The 20,415-nt window shown below is 41.3% G+C and overlaps 1 protein-coding gene across 2 annotated transcripts in view; it reads left to right on the forward strand.

Annotated features, from left to right (window-relative positions):
- mipol1 (mirror-image polydactyly 1) overlaps positions 1 to 20,415 on the forward strand; it is a 54,883-nt gene that overhangs the window by 17,509 nt on the left and 16,959 nt on the right. For both annotated transcript variants that reach the window (XM_088002449.1, XM_088002448.1), the window contains exons 4-10: positions 409 to 449; positions 564 to 849; positions 6,748 to 6,853; positions 7,085 to 7,190; positions 7,972 to 8,098; positions 13,924 to 13,957; positions 14,051 to 14,221. In XM_088002449.1, the coding sequence (XP_087858575.1) occupies positions 409 to 449; positions 564 to 849; positions 6,748 to 6,853; positions 7,085 to 7,190; positions 7,972 to 8,098; positions 13,924 to 13,957; positions 14,051 to 14,221 (871 nt within the window). The remainder of the gene's footprint in view (positions 1 to 408; positions 450 to 563; positions 850 to 6,747; positions 6,854 to 7,084; positions 7,191 to 7,971; positions 8,099 to 13,923; positions 13,958 to 14,050; positions 14,222 to 20,415) is intronic.

Genomic DNA, 20,415 nt, shown 5'->3' on the forward strand with positions numbered 1-20,415 from the left:
GTAAACGGAACATGACTAGATCACACTTATGTCCTTGGAGGTACACATTCATTGATGTTTATTATATTTCTAAGCAAATATTCTCATGTGATTCCATGTTAGATTTATTCTGTATAAACTGCCAGCATAAGAACTGAAGCAGTAGAGTTTATAGACAGCAGATTTCTGTCAGTCTCTGGACCTTTGGTGCGGTAGTTACAGGATTTTTGCAGCTAAATCTCTGACTTCCTGAAGACTATAAGAATTCTAGTCTGATTGATTTTTGGTCTTGGTTGACGGTAAACATCTGATGCGTTTACTGTCAACAATCTGTATGTAGGTATACAGATGCTGCATGTCTACAGATGCAGACATGCTGCATCTGTAGGGGTTTAAGAATCATGACTCCCTGTTCTCCATGATTTACAGATCAGGAAGTAGCCTGAGTCTGGACCGCAGCTCACCTCAGGGTAAGTCTGTCTGTCTGCCCGTCGCCCTTCTTTCCTACCAACTTAGAGAATTCCCAACCCACTGATATATTTTTTGTCCTGTTTTTCTGACTTGTTCTTGTGTCTGCCTTTCAGCCCCTTCCTGCCTTCCAAAGTTACCAGTCTGTTGCTCTCCTAGCTCTGACCGGTCCCCTGCCTGGAGAACTGCCTCTCTTGTTTCGCCTCCGTCCATCAGGAGCGCCTCGGCTGCACTGTGTTCAGGCTTACCAGGAGGCAGAGGGGAGATGGAGGCAGGCATCCTGCAGAGCGATGATCCTTTTCCTTGGGCAGAGAGCTCACAGAACTGTTTAGATGAAGAAGCAGCATTAAGAGGTCCAAAGAGTCCAGTCTTAGAAAGAAACCTGGAGCCTGCTGGAAACAGGTGAGAGGCTAGTTAGTGTCTGCTACTAGTAGTAATGTAATACTACAAATATTTCTACTCTTTGTTTTAGAGTGATAGTTATGCTAAAGCAAAAGTTAAGCTAAAAAATGTATCATAACTTCCCTTTTCGCCCCTTCTGGGCCACCATAAATCTCTGTTGATTGTAGAATCATCCAGATCAGGACTGATCAGCGCAAATATTTTTCTATTATTTAACATTATAATATTTATTTATATTTTAAATTCGAAATGCACTTACGTAAGGTCGTGATTCTGTATTTGGTGAACTAGCCCTTTAGCTCTTTGTGGATATGAAGGTCAAATCATTCCATTAACATTTTATTTGCATATTTTCTACCTCTGTCACCATTTGTTTTTTCTGCCATTAGCATAAAATGCTGCTGCACAAACAGCTTAACAAAAGTCAGCTTCTTTTTCCATTGTTGTGCTCCATCTTCTGCCTTGCTTTCATACTGCCAGGCGTCCTGATGAGCAGCTGGGATTAGTCGACTCTGTCAACCAATAAAGACTAATCCAGGAAAATCAAGAGTCAGACATCGATACACACGGTTTAAAGTGCATACATTCATATCTGGGGCTATTAATAACAGCTTACATGTTTAACCAGACAAAGTGACATGATAAAAGGCAGCTAGGTAGTATTTTGCAAGACAAACTTCTCTTGAGGAGAAATGTTGCATTTTGAGATTACAAGATCTTTGTGCTGCAAAAAGCACAAAAATCTTGTGCTTTTTCCAATGGCAGCTATGCTAATATGTAATTTACATAAGAATGAAAATAAATCTTGTGGTTATTGAGGATTTAAAAGCAGGATGTACAGCAAGAACTGGTCAGGGCCTAAAACAAACTCTTGAGGAACTCCTCAAGTAGGCCTGTCACGATAACAAATTTTGCTGGACGATTAATTGTCTAAAAAAATTATTGCGATAAACGATAATATTGCTTCAAGACCTTTTGACACTGATTTAATGGAAATGACTAAAAATACATGCAATTTCCTGATAGATGCACCTTATTTTCAAAATGACACGTAACAGTGGAACTGATAAACTAAATAAACAAAACAACCAAAAACAAAAATAAAATGGATTCTCAGTCTCCATTAATAAAAAAACATGCTTGAATAAAAACTAAACAATAAATAGTGCATTCAACAAAAAGAGTGCAGATTATGAAGTCTGTATTGCCCTTCAGTAATCTCTAGATTTAAATAGAAAAAACGGGCACATCCACTACCTAATGCAATAGTTCACACTACACCATTTTTTGCCGTTTTCCCCTTATGACAATCTTAGATCGTTGGCCGATCTAACCGATCATGCTGCAGTGTGTGGTGTGTTATAGTAGATCGTCGTGGCCGCTCCGAAATAAATCAGGGGTTTTCCCCGACTGGGAGCTAAACGCTGAATGTGACAGGTAGCCAATCAGAAAGCCTGATTCTCCTCCTGTTTTCTGAGGGGAATCCCAAACAGCTGACACGGCGCAACCCGAAGTCCAGCGGACATCGGAGATGATATGTAGAAACAACATTAATATTTATTTATTTATTTATTTATTTATTTATTTATTTCGTGCAAAGAATATAGAAATGACAAGGAGAGGAGTTGGAGCCAAATTGCTACCGCAGTTGATAAACCCGGTAAGTTTTCAGTTGTTCTTCGTTAATGTGACATAAATAGGTTATAATGATTTTCATTCAGTCAGAACTTTACGCTGACTCTAGCCACATGCATCACAGGTAGATTCTAGTAAAGCATTGATTAATGCCTGATTTTAAAATTAGTTAACTGGACTTGTAGCCATTATTTTGTGCCCAGGTGGCTGGACATCACACGGCATGACGAACCCGATTAAACCGTTATACCTAGGATGTCTGTCGGCTAATGTGTGATCTCAGGTTTTGAAAATAGGCCGACAGTCGGCCGACAACTAGTGTAGTGTGAGCTGGACATTACACTAAGGAAATGAGGAAGGGAAGGTCAGTGGAGAGCACCGGAGTTGAGCCTTTTTTCATTCAGTGTCATCAACGGAAAGAAAAAAAAGGCTGGAAGAGACGATAAAGAAGATAATTAAAATGAGGTGATAGGTTTAATTTATCGTCCGATTAATTGATTTATCGTTTATCGCGACAGGCCTATCCTCAAGTAATTATTGGAACGGCCGGACAATGTGTGTTCACTCTTTAGAGAAAGTTCATTCTGTCAAGATGACCTGAACACTGTAAAGTAGACGCTTTAATGTCTGCACACCGTTCCTTCTGTTAAGAGATAGTGGTAATTTGCTGTAGATGAAAGTTTATGAAATATTCCTTCATGATAGAAAATTATCTTAAATTCAAAGTGTCTGTTCTTTATTTGTATTTCATAGGCTACCTTTTGTCAAAGACCATTTGTTTTTATTTCCATTTTATTCCTGTATGAGTCACTTTTCGGTGGCTGTGATATTCCTTTCATCTCAGATTCATCACTCATCAAAAAGAAAGTTTTGGAGATTTTGCATTTCAGTGGATTATTTTGGTCCAATAATGAGCTCTAGAGATGTTTTTAGGATATTCACTGTTCCTGTCGTTTCCTCATACTTCCTCTCTCTAAAAATACCATAGAAACCTAATTTTAACTTTTCCAAGTGAGGATTCATATTTACCTTAACAAAGCCAAACATCCCTTTTATCTGATACTTAACACTTCCCTACAGCCTCCAGCTACGTCTTTCACCTCCATCCCTCTTTTTACTGCATTTTAACCACCTTTCTACCTTACTCTCTCCCACACAACAACTTGTGACGTTTCAGCAGATTTTCATTCCTTAAGACTATATGGCCGCCTTCTTCTGCATCCTGCCTGGATAAGATGCTTTAAAATCATTGGAAAAGATTCTCTTTATCAGTAAAGTTTGCAAAAAATTGTGTGTTTTTTTGTTTCTGATAGTTCTTGGTTAGTTCAATTGCAAACTGCTGAAAAAAGGACAGAAATATCTCAAGGAACAGGATGAAAAACTAGAGGAATTAAAGGGTGACAGAAATCAAGATAAGAGAGAGTTGATCTGAGTAAAAGTGTTGGGACGATGAAAGGTTTGGAGATGACTTAGAGATAAAGAACTGGTGGAGAAGTGAGTCACCAGGGGTCTGAAACTGAATCTGTTATGATCCCAACCAGTGGAAGATGTGGGAGGAAAGTTTCTCATTAGTGGTCCAGCTACAGAGTTAAAGACCTAGCAACAGGGACACGGAGCCGGAGAGCACTGAAGAAACTAACTGACTAACTGTGGTACGTGGTATATATATATATATATATATATATATATATATATGATGTTGTCTTGAGACACTTTGTAAAAATTTAAATTAAATCACACCTGCATTCCAGTCGACCTCAGTTATCAAACAGTACATTAAGCTGAGTTCATTATTCAAATTAGTTTAAGAAGTTTCTGACGAACCCCATCGAGTTGCAGCACTCAGTCCTGGCTGAGCAGCAAAAGCAGATAACCGCTTGCATTGTTGTTGACTTCCCAGCCGTCCCTCCTACTCAGCATGCATGTAGTGACGGTGGAGAGGAAAAACTCCTGTTTAACAGGAAGAAACCTCCATCAGAACCAGAACCTGGGTCAGTATAAGCAGCCATCCACCACAACCGACTGGAGGTTTGAGAAGACAGAGCAGAGACACAAAATAAACTTTTTACTAACCTTCTGTGTTGGTAAAAAGTTTTTTGCTGGAGAGAGAGCGTAATTAGGTGATGGCAGCATTAAGTCAGGTGATGGCCTCTTCCAGGAAGGACTCACAGCCACACAAACCACCAGACCAGATGTAGCTTCTATTGAGATGAAGAGAAAAGAAAATCTGGGAAAACATAAAATTAACATTTGAAATTGTAATAAAAAAGCAAGTTAGAGTAGTAGAAGAAATTGAGAGAAAGTGGTCAGTTTTCCCTCCAGTACCCTGAGCATATAGCAGCATAACCACAGGCTCTATAGCAGGGGTGGGCAACTCCAGGCCTCGAAGGCCGGTCTCCTGCAACTTTTTGATGCATCTCTACTTCAACACACCTGAGTCAAATAATGAAGTCATTAGCAGGACTCTGGAGAACTTGACTGCACTGAGGAGGTGATTCAGCTATTGGATCCAGGTGTGTTGGGCCAAGGAGACATCGAAGAGTTGCAGGACACCGGCCCTCGAGGACCAGGATTGCCCACCCCTGCTCTATAGGCTGGTTTAAGCCAGCCTATAGATAGACTGGCTTAAACCTAAGCCAGTCTATCTATAGGCTTTGTCGAAAAGGAAAGCTTTAACCACGTCCAGGACCTGATTGAGTCACAGTGCAACACTATCAACGATATGGGATTATTCTTAGGTCAGACTGGGTAGTTGACATGAAACACCAGTTCTTACTTATATTCCAGATGCAACATCCCACATGTTAGTACTGAAGCTTAGAGGAGGTCTGGCTGACCTCACAGCTTTTACAATAAATAAGAGAGATCATCGATGTTATCTACCTGAGCTACGTTAGTTAAATAATAATAATATTGGAAATTCTATAATATGTGTACTTATTTTTAAGGATTAATTTTGCGTCTGCCGAGCTGTGCCACAAAAAGATTTATTAAAAAGTTTATTGCTTTTCATTGAAACCCCATCTTTTTTTTGCAGATACGATGATTCATGTTAATGCGTCTCTTCTTTCGATTCTTTTTCAAATAAACGTGTGGAGCAGTTGGAGGTGCTGCGCTGTATGAAGTGGTAGCTGATAAATTTAGCCTTTGATTTGATTAGCTGAAGTGCTTGAGGGCCTTATAGAAATAAGAAGCTAGTAAAAGCAGCTTCAGGAGGAGGGGGAGCAGTTGATTAGAATGAGCTGATATAATAAAGTCAGAAACAGTCAATTACAAAATACAGTGTCACTCATATTTCACTGCCTTATTTACCTGCTTTATTACACTAAGAAGCAATCTGACCTTTAAGGTAATAAGGGAGAATTACAGGCGAACATCAGTCGGTGCTTATTAAATCTGCTGCCTGCACTTCTGTGCTTCAGATCTGATAATGTGAGGGCGCAACCTCACTTTAAAACACCTAACAACACACAGGAGGAAACTAATGAAACACACCGAGGTGACGTCTCAGGAGACCTGACCAAACACAGCTAAACTGACCAGGAGTCGCATCGCTGCCTGCTACTGTAGAAACTCCAGCGTTGTCTGTTCAGATGGAAACATCCAGAAACTACCAGTCAGTCAATTCTAAAAGAAAAAACTAAAGTTACCAACACACACCATGGGGATTTTTCTTTTTACTGTTTTTGCTCAAGTCTGCTCCTTGAGCATGCATACCTTGGATGAGATCATGTAAATATTTGCTCATCTGTTGATCTGTCCTGAGTTATTCTATAATGGTTTGTATTTTTCTGTGTTTTTATTGCTTTATTTCTATGCCTTCTGTTGTTCTTTGTCCTTCCATGTTCCTTTTCATTTCATCAACACTTTGCATCAATTTTCACAGAACTTTGTGTAACTTTTTATGTTGCATTTGTTGCTGCCACTTGGCCATGATTACTTTGAGAAAAAGGCTTTTAATCTCAAGTTAAATAAAAAAATGTATATAATTAAAAAAATATGTATATGCTCATAGGAAAGATATTATGTACACTATAAAATATCTTTCACCAAGTGAATGATGTTGCATAAATAAATAAACTTTTCAATAACATTCTAATTTATTTAAAATGACTGTATAATCATTTGACGCCACAAATATAATTTCTACTGAAAGGAAGTCGCTGTTTATATTTACGCTGTTTCTCTATAATTAAGACACTGTTCCCATGTGGAGCCTACTGAGACGCTGAGGGGTTAAATGAGCCGTTTGGTTTTGCTCAGCTCTCCTCAGATCTCTGCCTCCAGCCCACGTCAGACTGTGACTCCAACCCGAAACATCTCCTTCTTACTGAAGGAGCTCGATGCCATGAGGGAACTTAACAACAAGGTCAGAAGACGCCCTGCTTTCATTCTAGCAGTTCTCCTGCAGACTGTGTCCATCAGCTACCATTAGATGGGACACGTCTAGCCTTTCCTTTGATCCCCAGGTCAAAGGTTGGAGCTTGTGGGGAAGATTTTGTATTTGGTCACATACCTGACTTTAGGCCTCAATTGGCTGCTAAACTGTTAGACAGAGTGAATTCCTCTGAAGCGCTCTAATTCAGAAACTTTTTATCAGCTTCAAGTGCAGATGGTTCAGAAGGAGAAGGAGCTGCTGCAGAGAGAGGTGGACGAAGAGCTGAAGGAGCAGCAGCGAGAGGCCCGACACTGGGAGAGACCCATGGGTAAGGAGAGAGAGGTCAGCTGGGTTTACACACCTGGGTCAGAACAGTCCTGGGTTTTTCATTAGAATTTAGGTTTAGCTTTTATTAGTTATAGTAGTAGTTTTAGTTTTTCTCTACTTTGGCAGCCCCAGTAGAGCCCAATACAGAGAATCACTTCACCAGTTCATATCTCTGATGGTAACATTACTGAAGAGCCCTGAACACAACAAAACCCAAGTCCTGTAACTTTTCCTTGTGTCGTCAATTCAGATGGTTGCTTTGTCTCCAGATCGTCTCATCAAGTTCTGCTGAGATGTTCATTTCACCTTGGTGTGTAAAATCTTACACAGGCAGAACACAGGCTCCCCCGAGCTGAAGGGAGGGAGCCTGACTGAAATTAGAAAATCTAAAAATTATATTCAGTTAGATTTGTTTTCTGAAATAAGAGCTGCAGTCTGAGACGGGTCCTGGTAGAAGCCCACACAGAACCCTTCAATAACCAGCAGAGTCTCCTGGCTCTCAGTCTCAGATGAGCTGTGGTCATTTCTGTGTTATTACTGCTGAAACACACACACACACGCACACACACCATGTAGCAATAAGGATTTCTGCACTGATTGGCCGGTCACCTTGAGGAATACCCAGTTCCTTTAGTTTCTACACAGTTCACCCAAACTGATCTCTTTGTCTCTTCGGTTTCTTTACATTTTCAGTAAAATGATTGTGAAAGGAAATACTTTTGCAGCTTTGTTTTTGCTAAAACCGGGATTTCTGACTGGTTCTTGTCTCATTGTTTTTTCAGAGGTGCTGGAGGAGATGTTGGCAGCTCAAAAGGACCGAGACCAGGCTCTGATGTCACGACTACTGCTGGCCAATGAGGAGAGAGATGAAGCTTTACTCCGTGCCCGCCGACTGCAGGAGGCTGCTGGGTATGAAGTACTGATAGCTATAATACACAGTATTTTTTCATGTAAGTGGTCATGAAGTCGTCATGAATGTTCTATTTATTTTCCCCCAGACTGCCAATGTGTAATATGTGTAAATAATATTTGTGGTGTTCTTTTACATAAATGTAGGTCAGCTGTAGAAGTGGTTTAAGACAAACTAAAGCATCATTCTTAGCACACATCAATATCATATTTAGACCGTGGTGGTCTTGTTGAGATGAATTAAAATCTAAATCTACCTGTGGTATGAATAATTCTGGGCTTACCTGTCTACACACTGCTACTGGTAGATCACATTGCTGTCTTTTTTTTTTTCTTTGCCCAGCCAGAAAATATGAACTAGAACATTATGAAACTCCCTGCAGTTTAAATGAATGCTAATTGTGACCAAAGTAAATGAAATCCTCATTTAACATTGGTCCTTTGTGTTTTTATATAAACTTACAGTTTTAGGAAAACTCTATTGAGGTTTTACACTTGGGTCTTTCCCTCACCATGGATATGTTTCTTATTTTTAGATGGACTGAAATAGAGCTGATCTTGCCATGAACAAACTTTCTTTAATATTCCTAGTGAGTAATGTCTGTCGTCCGCTGAAGTTTGTGACATTTTTTTCTCATCATTTATCCTCTCAGCTTCATGTAACACATTTGGGTCAATAAGACACATCTCATTCATTGTCAGTTTGGTAGCATAACTTATTTTATCAGGCTGTCATAAACAGTTGTAGTACGTTGGCAACATGCTAGCTAGTGTTAAAAAGGTAAGACAATAATGGGTAACCATGGCAGCCAGTGACAGCTTTCTGCAGTCAGGTTGCGTACTCAAAAATAATCCCTCTGTACGGACTTGATGGTTGGTAGACTTCTGTTTGGGCTGCAGAACTGATGAACCAAATGAAGCAGCTTTGGCAAATTGACACTGTAGAGTAAGAGTGAGTCATTCTGAGGAGAGCTTAGCTCCTAGTTCAGCACACTCTGTTCATTTTCGGGATCGGAAAGCCACCACGGTGTGTTTTCTAAGACCTCCATGTTTGTTTGATGTTGTTCCAGTGACCCGTCTGTAGACCAGCAGTTTCTCTGAGGAAGAGCTGTCATTTTCATTTATTTACATGGGAAACATGTTTAGCATCTGCTGAAGAAGGATCACAAGCCGCCACCACTCTCCTCTTCCTCCCCCCTTCATTATGCACCTCCTCACTCTGGTTTGAGGGCTGTGAAATGAGCTCTTGTCTTCTTCAAGCAGCAGCCAAATAGACCAGAAAATCTAATTAGAATTAAACCCCCTCTTCCTAGTTCTTCTTCCTTTGCCTCAAACACACCCACCCTCACACCCCCAGAGTGAGAGGGTAATTGATATTGGAGGCCACAGTCCTTTTTTATGAGGACAGAATATGGAGGAGCATGTTCCATCTGTCAGGACTCGGAGTGTGTGTCAGTTTTTGTTGGTGTGTGTGTGTGTTTTCCTGTGGCAGGAGGAAGCCTTGAATACCTCAGTGAGTGTGTTGCAGTGTGCCGCTTCATGTTGTTGTGTGTTAGTGTTTGGGCATTAGCATGTGTGTTTTGCTGATGGAGGAGGTGACCTCAGTGAATGTGTGTTTCATGTCCGTGTGAATAAAGCGAGGCGGTGTTTCTTTTTCTCCTAAGTTCCTGGCTGACAGTTTGTTGGACAGTCGCTCAGCCGCTGTCATTATTTTAGGATTCTTTGGCCCAAAAAGCTCAGACAACCAGAGATGTTTATAGACCATCACGCTAATGAGCATCTGCCTAGTTGTTTCATTCACCGACAGCCTAGAAGAGGTAGACCACATGGAATCACAGGACTGGGTCAGAGGTCGCTGGGGTGCACCGATGACCCCATCTGTCTACCGACCTCCAGACTTCATGTGATCTTCAGATTAGAGCACCATCAGCAGGCAAGGTGGGTGAAATTCCTTGCCTGAGGACACAATGACAAAAGGACTGGGCAGGGACTCAAACCGGCGACCCACCGATTTCGGGAAGAACTCCTACCTCTGTTCCCACCGTACCACCCATTAACCAGAGACACATGATGGCAGGTGCCTGTTCCAGTGGCACCTGCCATCGTGGAACGGCTCATGAACAGAGTCTGGATTGTCTTGAGTGTGGTGTTTTCACTGCAAGCCGGCAATCCCTTGATGACCAGAGTGAAAAGCAGAGTCATAACGTCCTTGTACCTTGTAGACTTGAATTGCCTGGTGATGAAATGACATCAGACCTGGATAGCGCTTTTCAGGATGCTTTTCATAAAGTCAGTTTTTTCCATTCACCCACACATTCACTTTCTGATAATGCCACAGCTACCCTGTCATATCGCGCCATCCACCCTTCTGACCAACACCAATGGTAGCCAGTGGAGCTGAACGACCAGAGGGATGACGTCCTCTGCTATGCTGGCTGAAGAACGAGGCAGATGCGCCCTGGTGAGGAAAGAAAGAAATCAGACTGTAAGAAGCCCAGCGCTCTGCACAGCTGATGCACACAGCCTGCTCCACTCCTATCTGTCACATCCCAGAAGATTTGCACTTGACTCACCCTGTGGTTACAACAAGCAACAAGATGGAGCTGGAAGATGTTACACAAAAGCTAAAAACAACAAAACATTTGTTATACACATTTTCACATGTATAAAGTGTGAGTGACACATTGTTTTACTACTAAGCCAGCAGAGTATAAAGTCAGAGGTCTGGAAATACTTTAAACTGATAGCAGTTACTTCAGGTTTGGGCTTCCTGTCCTGTTAGCTGGTCAGGATGGATTGGATCGGACTTTGACACAGTGTCTATGGGCTCGGATTGGGTTGGAACTTTTATGCCTGATCTAAGGTGGACCAACAAAAGTTACAGATTTAAATATCTTGAAGGTATGTCTATCAACTTTAAACTGCAAGTGACCGATTTATTTTTTTTTAATGGTTATTTTTTAGGCCATTTTAACACGCTGATATGCTTTGATCTAAACCTCTTTGTTACAGTATTCCTTCTCCACGGCATGATGCTGCCACCATCATATGTTACTGTGGGGAAAGTGAGTCTGTAGGAATGTGCAGTTTTGGGTTTTCTCCCCACACACATCATTTTGCATTAAGGCCAAAACGTTCTCCCACATAACTTTAAACAAAGTTATGTTTAAAGCCTCAGAGGCTCTGCGTTTGTTTGCATACATGTCTAACATTCTGCTGCAGGTTTGTTCACACTCTGACATGACATCCTTCAAACCTCTGCGCTTAAAATCACTTTCATGTTGCAATTCATGCCTTGAAAAAGAGGTTTTTAATCTCAGTTGGGTTTTTTTTTATCCTGGTAAAATAAAGGTTAAAAATATAAAAATGTTCTTAGACCAGAGCTTGGACCTGACAAAAATCCCTCTCAGTAAAAACAAAGTTCTGTCAAATAAAGCGCCCCCATATGGACTTACAGAGTAGCAATATGGGGTTACCCTTCAACCATCTTTCAAGTTATGGAACAAGACAAGAACTTCTTTCAGATTCCTGGAAAGAGTAAACTCCTTCAGATGAAATGAAGGATTTCCAAGAAAAGCAGCCACATCACGTTAGATTCTGTCTCTGCGAAGGAGACAACTTGTAAAACTTTGTCAAAGGAACAAATGCAGACTGATGGTATTCTCTCTTGGATGTGCTCCCACTAATGGCTGCTCGCGGCGTGCCTGAGTGAAGGTGTGTGGGAGTGGTAATGAAGACGGGCGAGCGAGCGAGCCAAGCCGAGCCGGGCTGAGCCAGGCTGGATGGGGGGCTGTAAGCAGGGTGTTAGTGGAGCTTTATTGGAGTTGGCCGGTCTTTCATTATCTGCTGTTCCCTGCAGAGCGGAGCCGCCTCGACCACCTTATTACAGTTTATTACAGCAAAACAGCAGCAGACTAAATGAAAAGAACTTCCCAGGAGGAGAGACAGAAGATCAGGTAGTTACTACTAGCTGCACGTCCTCCGTCAAGACTCCTGTCAGGAGGAGGAAGAATCCGAGAACAGCAGAGAGGAGAGCGGTCCGTTCCAGGGAAGCCTCCACTGCTTCAAAATGAATTCAAAATGACAGATTTTAACACGGACTTTAGGGATCGCAGGACAAAATTATTGCACAGCTGCTGCATGGCGCTCAGGTAATCTAACAGGCGGTCGCCGTGGTCACTGGTAGGAACACAGACACCAGGAACCTTTGTAGGACCTCAGTAATTGACTACAGGGCACCAAGTTACACCTTTTATTTGTTATTCACAATATACATATTAGCATGGCTTGCATTGCTTTGGCTGGAACTTTTGAAATAAGCTGAATAGTCTGAAGAGCAAACACTGGAGGACGGTTCATGCAGAGTAACAGGAAGAGCAAACGTGTTCTGTAGGTTAAATATATAGACAAGTCAAACACCAGGGTGACGCCTCTTCTAAAAGTATTCATATCTCTTCAGCATTTCCACATTTTGTTACATACCTGCCACTGATGTTTATGGATTTTAGAGGTGATCAAAATAGTGGTTGATAGCTAACTGCTGAGTGAAAGGGTTACTCATCCTAATACTTTGATGCAAAACTTTCTTTTTTGCTGAAATCTCAACTCGGTTAAAACAAGTTTTGTTGTTTACAAGTGGTAGTTCTGGACTTTGACTGGGCCATTTCAACAAACAAGTTTGCTTCTCTCCCAAGCCGTCCACCCCCAATGTTAGCTCTATCTGCTTAAAGTCTGACCAGCTTCTCTGTCTCTGCAGCAATGAAGCTCCACAGCATGATGCTGCCACCTCCGTACTTTATAACTTCTCTCTTTTCCCTCTAAATGTCATAAGGTTTCGTCAGAGCACAGGGCATGATGTCTCCAGGAATTGCAAACTTCATTCTAACTTCTTATGTTGCCTCACTGAGTGGCACAGCATTACTTTCACTGGATAGTAACTCTCTGCCACACTTCAACAGCATTTTCTTCAGGTCTTTATCTGAGACTCTATCTGTGTTTCCAACGCAGTGAGCAGTCTTCCCCATGACTACCACACTTGGTTCCTTCAGACTAGCCAGCAGAAAGTAGCGAACTGCTGGAAATACAACCTCTGCTGAGCTCATTACGAGCTACTTCTCATCGCAATGCTGGTAAAATGTTGTTAAAGGGTTAATAGAGGAGCCACGTTGTGATGACTTCATGAAGGTGGAGTTTCAGAAAGAGCAGGAGCTTCTTAAAGAGACAGAGGGCCAGTTTTAAGGCATTAAGTTATAGAATCATATTTGATATAGCATTTTTATTACAACTGAAAGTAACATAGTTGATTATAATATAAAATGCCACTATGTGCCTATAAAATACATAATACTGCCCGTTTACAGGGAAGTTTTTCCTCTGTACCGTTGCTATATGCATGCTTGTTATGAGGGACTGCTGTTAAATCAGCAACACAAAGCAAGTGTTTGTTTTAAGTCGTTACTCGTTCGTCCAGGAGGAGTGAGTACTGCAGGTCAGTGACTCGATGCTCTGCTGAGTTTCCTTAGATTTTAAACTCACTTGAATGATAAACTGAGGCTAATCTGCTGCTTGATGGCATCAGTTGCAATAAATGTGTGATTGAACTGAAATTATTTTTTGTAACGTGCCTTGAGATGACATTTGTAGTGAAATGGCATCATATAAACAAACTGAATTGAAAAAAAATGATTAGAAGTTCCATTGTCTTTGTACCTTGGACGTCTGTGCTTAAGATAAAACTATTTTACACAGATGTTTTAGACATGGTAGATGGCGACAGACCAGCTTTAGATTCTCCACAAACAGATTATCTGCTCTTTTGTTTTCAGGTCGGATGATATCAGCCTGCAGGACGTTGACATGGTGAGCTGACTCAGCACATTTACAAACCAATGTTTGGTTTATGCTGGAACTGATGACCGGACCAGGTCCAACCTGATTGTTTCTGATTCTCAGGACATCAAAGATCTCCTTGAGCATGTCTGCGAAGCCGACTCGGTCCAGGAAGTGAGGCAATTCGGCTCAGCTCTAGTTCAGCGCGTACGGCTAGCACAGCAGCGAAGGAGTGACATCACTGCTCAGGAGATGAAGGCTGTGATGGAGGAGAGAGACAAATCTGTAGACAAGGTGAGTTTACACCTAAACAGATCAAACATCAGTTTGATTTCTTTATTTTTTTTTATCCTGACAAATTTCCAGCTAAATTTTGAACTGCCTTTGCAGCAAAAACAGTTCAGAAAAACATTTTAAGATAAAACCCTATTTGCTAGGTTTCTCCTTTCATTGCTACTTTCATCAATATTTGTTGAATGTTACATTTAGAGCAGGGGTGTCCAAAGTCAGTCCTGGAGGCCCGGCATCCTGCATGTTTTAGTTCTGTCCCTGGTGGTAATAACAACCTTTTCAGCTTGTCAATGTTCCTCTGAAATGAGCCATCATTTCATCCAGGTGCGTTAAACCAGGGAGAGAACTAAAACATGCAGGATGCCGGCCCTCGAGGACCCACTTTGGACACCCCTGATTTAGAGTGATGGTGGTTTTTAGTTGAACCATAGATGGTCATGTCTAAGTTTAAGCAGGTTCCAGAGAGGCTGTGAGAGAGATCCAAGATGGGTAGCTAGGATGTTAGTCAATGGTGAGGTAAATGTGTTCAAAGTGTGGAATGGTATACATCAGGGATCAGCTCTGAGCCTCTTGTTGTAGTTAACAGTGCTGATAAACAGGCTAACAGACAAGGTCAGACAGAAGGGCCAGTGATGTTCACAACAGCAACACGCGAGAGAGGAAGAAGAGAGAGCAGGCAGGATGAAGAGATCGGAGACGAATGCCAGGAGAAATGCATTAAAGGAGCAGCTGCAAGGAGGAAAAGAGATGTTAGCATGTTAGCAGGAAAGGAGTGAAACCTGCTGGAGTGGATGTTTGGAGATGATGGACATAATAATAAGAAAGAACTGAAGTTAGAGCTGTTAATGTTTGTTGGGTTTTTTTTCTAAGGAACTAAATGTTATAGCATTAGGAATAAATACTGTGTCCTGAGGGACAGATCAGGTCGTTCTGGGATTAATAAAAGGAAAAGGTTTCAGAGGGATGTGAGACAGAGAAGGATGCCAGCGATGTAGGCTGATAATCTGCTGTGGCGCCCCCTAAAGGAGCCGCCCAGAGAGGCAGAAGGTTATAAATTTGATTAGTTCAAGCTGTCAAATCTCTGAAAATATTCAACAATCTTTACAAAAATGATCAATTTCCACCACTTACAGCTTTAAATTAAGCTAATAAAAAATTATAAATCTCAATAAAGAGGGTTTAATCCTCTATCACATCTTATTCAGTCCATGTTTACACAGCAAGATAATGACGGAATGGATTTTTTTTTTTTGGCTTAAAATTTTGAGGCAGCCCTCTGACACATTTGTCCAGATTGAAACAGTAACCTGACCTTTGGAGTGCAGAGAAGAGCTCACATAAAGTAACAGCAAAAACATCAGGTTCTAGAGAGGCTAACAGGGTTCAGTTAGCAAAGCAAAGACCTGGAGGTTTTTCACATCCATAAATATTTTTAATAAAAATTTGTTGCTGCAGCAGGTTGATCTGCTGGCCCCATTGGCCTCCATGTGTCATGTGTCTCTGCTTCAACACATTAGTCCCATGAGTGCATACCAATAGCGATGCATCAATAAGCTATTTTTCCTCCTCTTTTTTTTTTGTCAATTTCCAATTTGTGGAACTTTAACTTAAAATGATTTTAACTACAGGTTTTCCTACAAAGTAATTTTTTTACAGCAGTCTGCTTAGTACACTATTGATGTCATAATTTGGTTATTTTTAGAAACATTTGATAATATTGTTACCACTAATAAAGTAAGGAGAGCAAATCTGTCCTTTATTACATGACTTGTGTCTCCTCTGGATATTAGCCAGACACACTGTGAGTGTGTAGCATAGTTAGCTCAAACAGAATGAAGTAGAAAAACGTCTTCCATCAGCGACAGAACACCTGGATGTAGGAGGCGTGACGTCATGTAGAACCATTTAGTCTGATCTTTTCTCTCCTCATAATCTGTGCTTCTATGGTCTAATGCTGCAGACCGTTAGTATTAGACCTTTACCATTGTCTAGTAAGGGAGTAGAGTGTCATAATGGGATCCTTCTGTGTCTCACGATCAAAACCATTTTTACATGCAATTATATCACTTATTTTTCCAGAGGTTATACTTTGATATGTGAACATCTATTAAGAAAACACAAAATATTTAATGAGGTTGCTATTTGTACACACACTCATGCATTAATGGAATATAAGAAATAATATATCCTGATTGCTTCAAAACTCAGTCACTTAAAGATGGATCTAATAATCAATCTAAATGCTAAACTTTATTATTGATCCTTTATTTGCCAGCAGAGACATGTCCCACATTTTCTTGTATGTGGTTTCCTATTTATTTCTAAGTTTCTAGCTACAATTTTCATTCTTACTTTAAAGTAGAAAATCCACATTTTCTCCCCCCCCCAACCCCCATCTCTCCTCTGGAGGCTGATTATGATCAAAGTTCAATTCACAGAGTTTATTACCAAAACCTGCAGAGTGTTGGATTTATTACCCACAATTTATATACTGCTCTCTGTGGGGGTGGGGTTGAAATCAGTAGAAATGAAAAGAGATGAGTCTGGCTGTTGGTGGGATATGAGCGAAATAGAGTTGGCCAGTTGAACATGGAGATTGGTTGTGCTCCCAGCATGCTCTGCGGCAGGTGGTGGGCTCAGAAGCCCCGCCTCTGATATTTTTCCAGATGAAAAAAAAAAAAGAATCAGATCAGGAGCCTTCATCTGTTTCCTTGCTGTGACTGACAGAGTGCGGTAGCTATGGTTACCTAAACTGCTCCAGCATCGCCAAACAGCGGTGGTAACCAAAGCAACTGGCTTCAAAAGAGAATGGGAGGGACTGAAAAGAGAAATGAGAAAGTTCTTCCTGGAAAACATAAAAGCTGAAACTCGTTTCCATAGAGGAGCACCACTGTACCTGCAGCTACACATCAGTGGAGTTCAGATATGTTTAAAATAAATAGATGACTCTTTACTATCCATGACATTATTGTGTATTGTCCAAACACATAGTGGCATTTTATAACATAATCAAGAAACTTTGTTACCATCAGTTATCAAAATGCTGCATATATCAAATATGACTTAAAAGAAACTTCACTTCCTAATTTAACACCTTGAATTTGGGTCTCTGTCTCTTTAAGAAGCTCTTGCTCTTTCTGAAACTCAACCTTCAGGAAGTCATCACATCATCACTCCTCTATTAACTCTTATAATGTTTTTTTAATGGAAAGGATCATCACCCGCAACTCAGAAACTGCTCCTGGTGAAGGTTGATTAATAGAAAATAACTGAGGTGTATGTTTTATATTCACCTAACTCCTCTAATATTCATAATCTATTAAAATACATAGTGTATTCCAGTTCATGGTTCTGTCGTAAAGGACATACTTACACTTGTATGTCCTTGGCAGACCACATCATGGTCTGGTTTTCTTTTAACCCACATAAAACCCCAGAGAATTAAAACTGTTCAACAACCTGCTCCTTCAGAAAATGGATAACAGAGAAGGACTTTACAAGACTGTTTTAATTAAAGTTCACTACTGGACACACTGGAGAACAACACGGATTATGACATTGAGAGGAGAGTGGACATTATTACAATACACAACACTTTTGCAGGGATGTTGTGATACAAGCTGGGACTGCATGCTGCTTTCCAAATAATAAGACCTGGATCACCCTCAAGGAGCTCCTCAGTCAGAAAAAGCAGGCATTTAAGGAGGGGCACCAGGAGTAGTTGAGGTGTGTCTAACATGACCTAAAGAAGAGACTGAAGCAGGTGATGCTGTAAAAGAACGGTGGAGAGTAATTTGCAGCAAACACTAGAGAGTAATGAGGAACATCACTGGTTAGACGAGCAAGATTGAGGGGGATGTAGACTTCCTCTACCACTCAGAAGTAACACTCATACAACTTACTTACTACACTTTGTCTTGTTCAATGCACTGCAGTCAATGCTGAAGGCCACTGGTTTCAGTCTAAATTGGTCTGATGGAACAGCCACAGCCCTGTCTGTCGGTACCTCTCACTACTCTCACCACTCCTACTGGCTGAGGCGTTTATTCCAGTTTACTGCTGGCCAACCACCACACTGATACTGCAGCTGACCCACCCATCACATCTTATCCTACTGTAGGGCATTACCCCTTGTGGTGACGGCGGTTGGAGTTTGCCCTCCAATCGGTGGGTTGGCATTTCAATTCCCGCTCTGTTTGCCTAATTCATTGCATCCTTGGCCAAGACGCTTCACCTGCCTTACCTGCTGGTGTTCTGTTAGTTTTAGATATAGTAATACGAGAATGTGTGGAGCATTGACATGTAGAATCCGTACCAGATCCTACACCTTGTAGCACCTTCATGTGGAAATACTTCATTTGCATATAAAAGACGGTAGTCTCCTAGCTGAAGCTGTATGGTTGTGTTAGATGGACTGTAGAACCTTTGACTTGTCCCTCATCAGCACATGTGGCCTTGCATTTTAACCTCTTTCTGATGCCTGCCTCCTTGAAGCTGTACCTCAGTGTATCAACTTCCATCACTATCAGTGACCCCCGCCAATAACACTGCTTCACCGTCTTTTAACAACTATCCCTATTACGTTAACACCACCCCTCAATGGTAACACCTTAATCCCGCCTTCATTCCAGCGCTGCACCGCAGTGAAATATGTTTCAAATGCTGCCATAATCCTCAGAGAAGAAGAAGAAAGAGCACTCCACGTTGGAGGATCCCACCCCTCCCCATCCCTCTCCACCCCTTGTTGCTTGCCGATTCCTCATTCCCTCCTTTCATCTCTCAGGGATTATCTCCCTCAGCAGCTGGGGGTTCTGGGAAATATTAGAAAGAGGGGGAGGGTTCTTCCTGAGCACTCCAACCCGCACGCCAGCTGGAGCTTCCTGCTCCTTATTGAATTGATATCAAGTAATTACAGGTTATCAGAACTCATCAAACCTCACCTGGAGCTGCTGACCACCTCACTCCCTGACAAGACCCCCAAAAAGAAGCCTGTTGGTTTGATGCCCACGCAACTGCCCCGAGTGACCCAAAGAGCAGAAACAGCTGGAGTTGCTTGTTGACAGGCGCATGAGACACTGGAGCACTTTATTCCAGTTTTTAATTAACTTTTATTAGCCGAAATGCAGCAAAAGAGAATAAATCCACAAATTACTTTTTTAAAACTTCAATAGCTTGCTTAAGTTCAATAACTCTGAAGATGATTAAGAACATCCCGATGAAGGCTGAGCTGCGGCTCTTTGTCAACCTGTCTGCGATACTTAGAAGGAACCCAGGGCTGTTCTTGTTCACCCCGATTAATAATGAATCTCTTCTAATGTCACACTCTAAGCTGAAAAACTTCTCCTTTTTGTCTCTAAATGAGAGAAGTGACAGTGGATTTACCTAAGTCTAATAGCCTCATTTTTTTTACACCAGAAACACTAATGTAATACTGATGCATGCTGGGAAATCTTGCGCTTGGTGTCGATATGACATGATGATGATCCTTTAGTAGGTGGAATGTGAAACTAAAGTCCAACAATTTAGCAATCTAAGTGTGATTCATTGTTTCTGGTAACTTTTGCCAACAGCGGTCTAATTATTCACACAATTTGTGGTGGAATAAATGTAATTTTTTTTTCCAAAATTGCTCAGCAGACCTGACCCGGAGGTCACATATTTCTATCATTATTAGGACATTTTATTGACACCAATTCATCCACCAAACTTTATCCTTACCAGTGTAAGCCTGTTCAGTACTATGCTGGTAAAAACCAACCCTTGTTCAAAGCTGTGCTTCATACAGAGGATCTGGACCGTCAGCTGTTCAGAAACGATTACTAGCTGGAGGCGTGAACTCTGTAGAAATTTTAAATGATTGGATCTGATTTTATCCAATTGCTAACGTTTGGTCGTGGTGTATATAAAGTTCCAGCTACACTATGAAGCTTACCAGAAATTCCCTGTGCTGCAAACAACCGCCCCCAACACGAAGTCAGGAGTGCCGAGCCGTATGTCATCTTTGCCAGCAGTAAAATGTCTTCTACATTCATCTTGTCTGACTTCATTGCTCAGTATTTGGAAGGGTGGCCAACACAACACAAACTGAACTGCTTTGTTCACTTCCTCCGCTGCCAATGCAAAAACTACAATTCTAAAACAGCGCAGAAAATCAACATTGTTCCCAGCTTCTTCTTCTGATTACTGATTGGCCAGGT

Source organism: Poecilia mexicana, unplaced genomic scaffold (genome assembly GCF_051168715.1).
Source record: "Poecilia mexicana isolate PSO_F unplaced genomic scaffold, ASM5116871v1 scaffold_22, whole genome shotgun sequence".
NCBI classification, from domain to species: domain Eukaryota; kingdom Metazoa; phylum Chordata; class Actinopteri; order Cyprinodontiformes; family Poeciliidae; genus Poecilia; species Poecilia mexicana.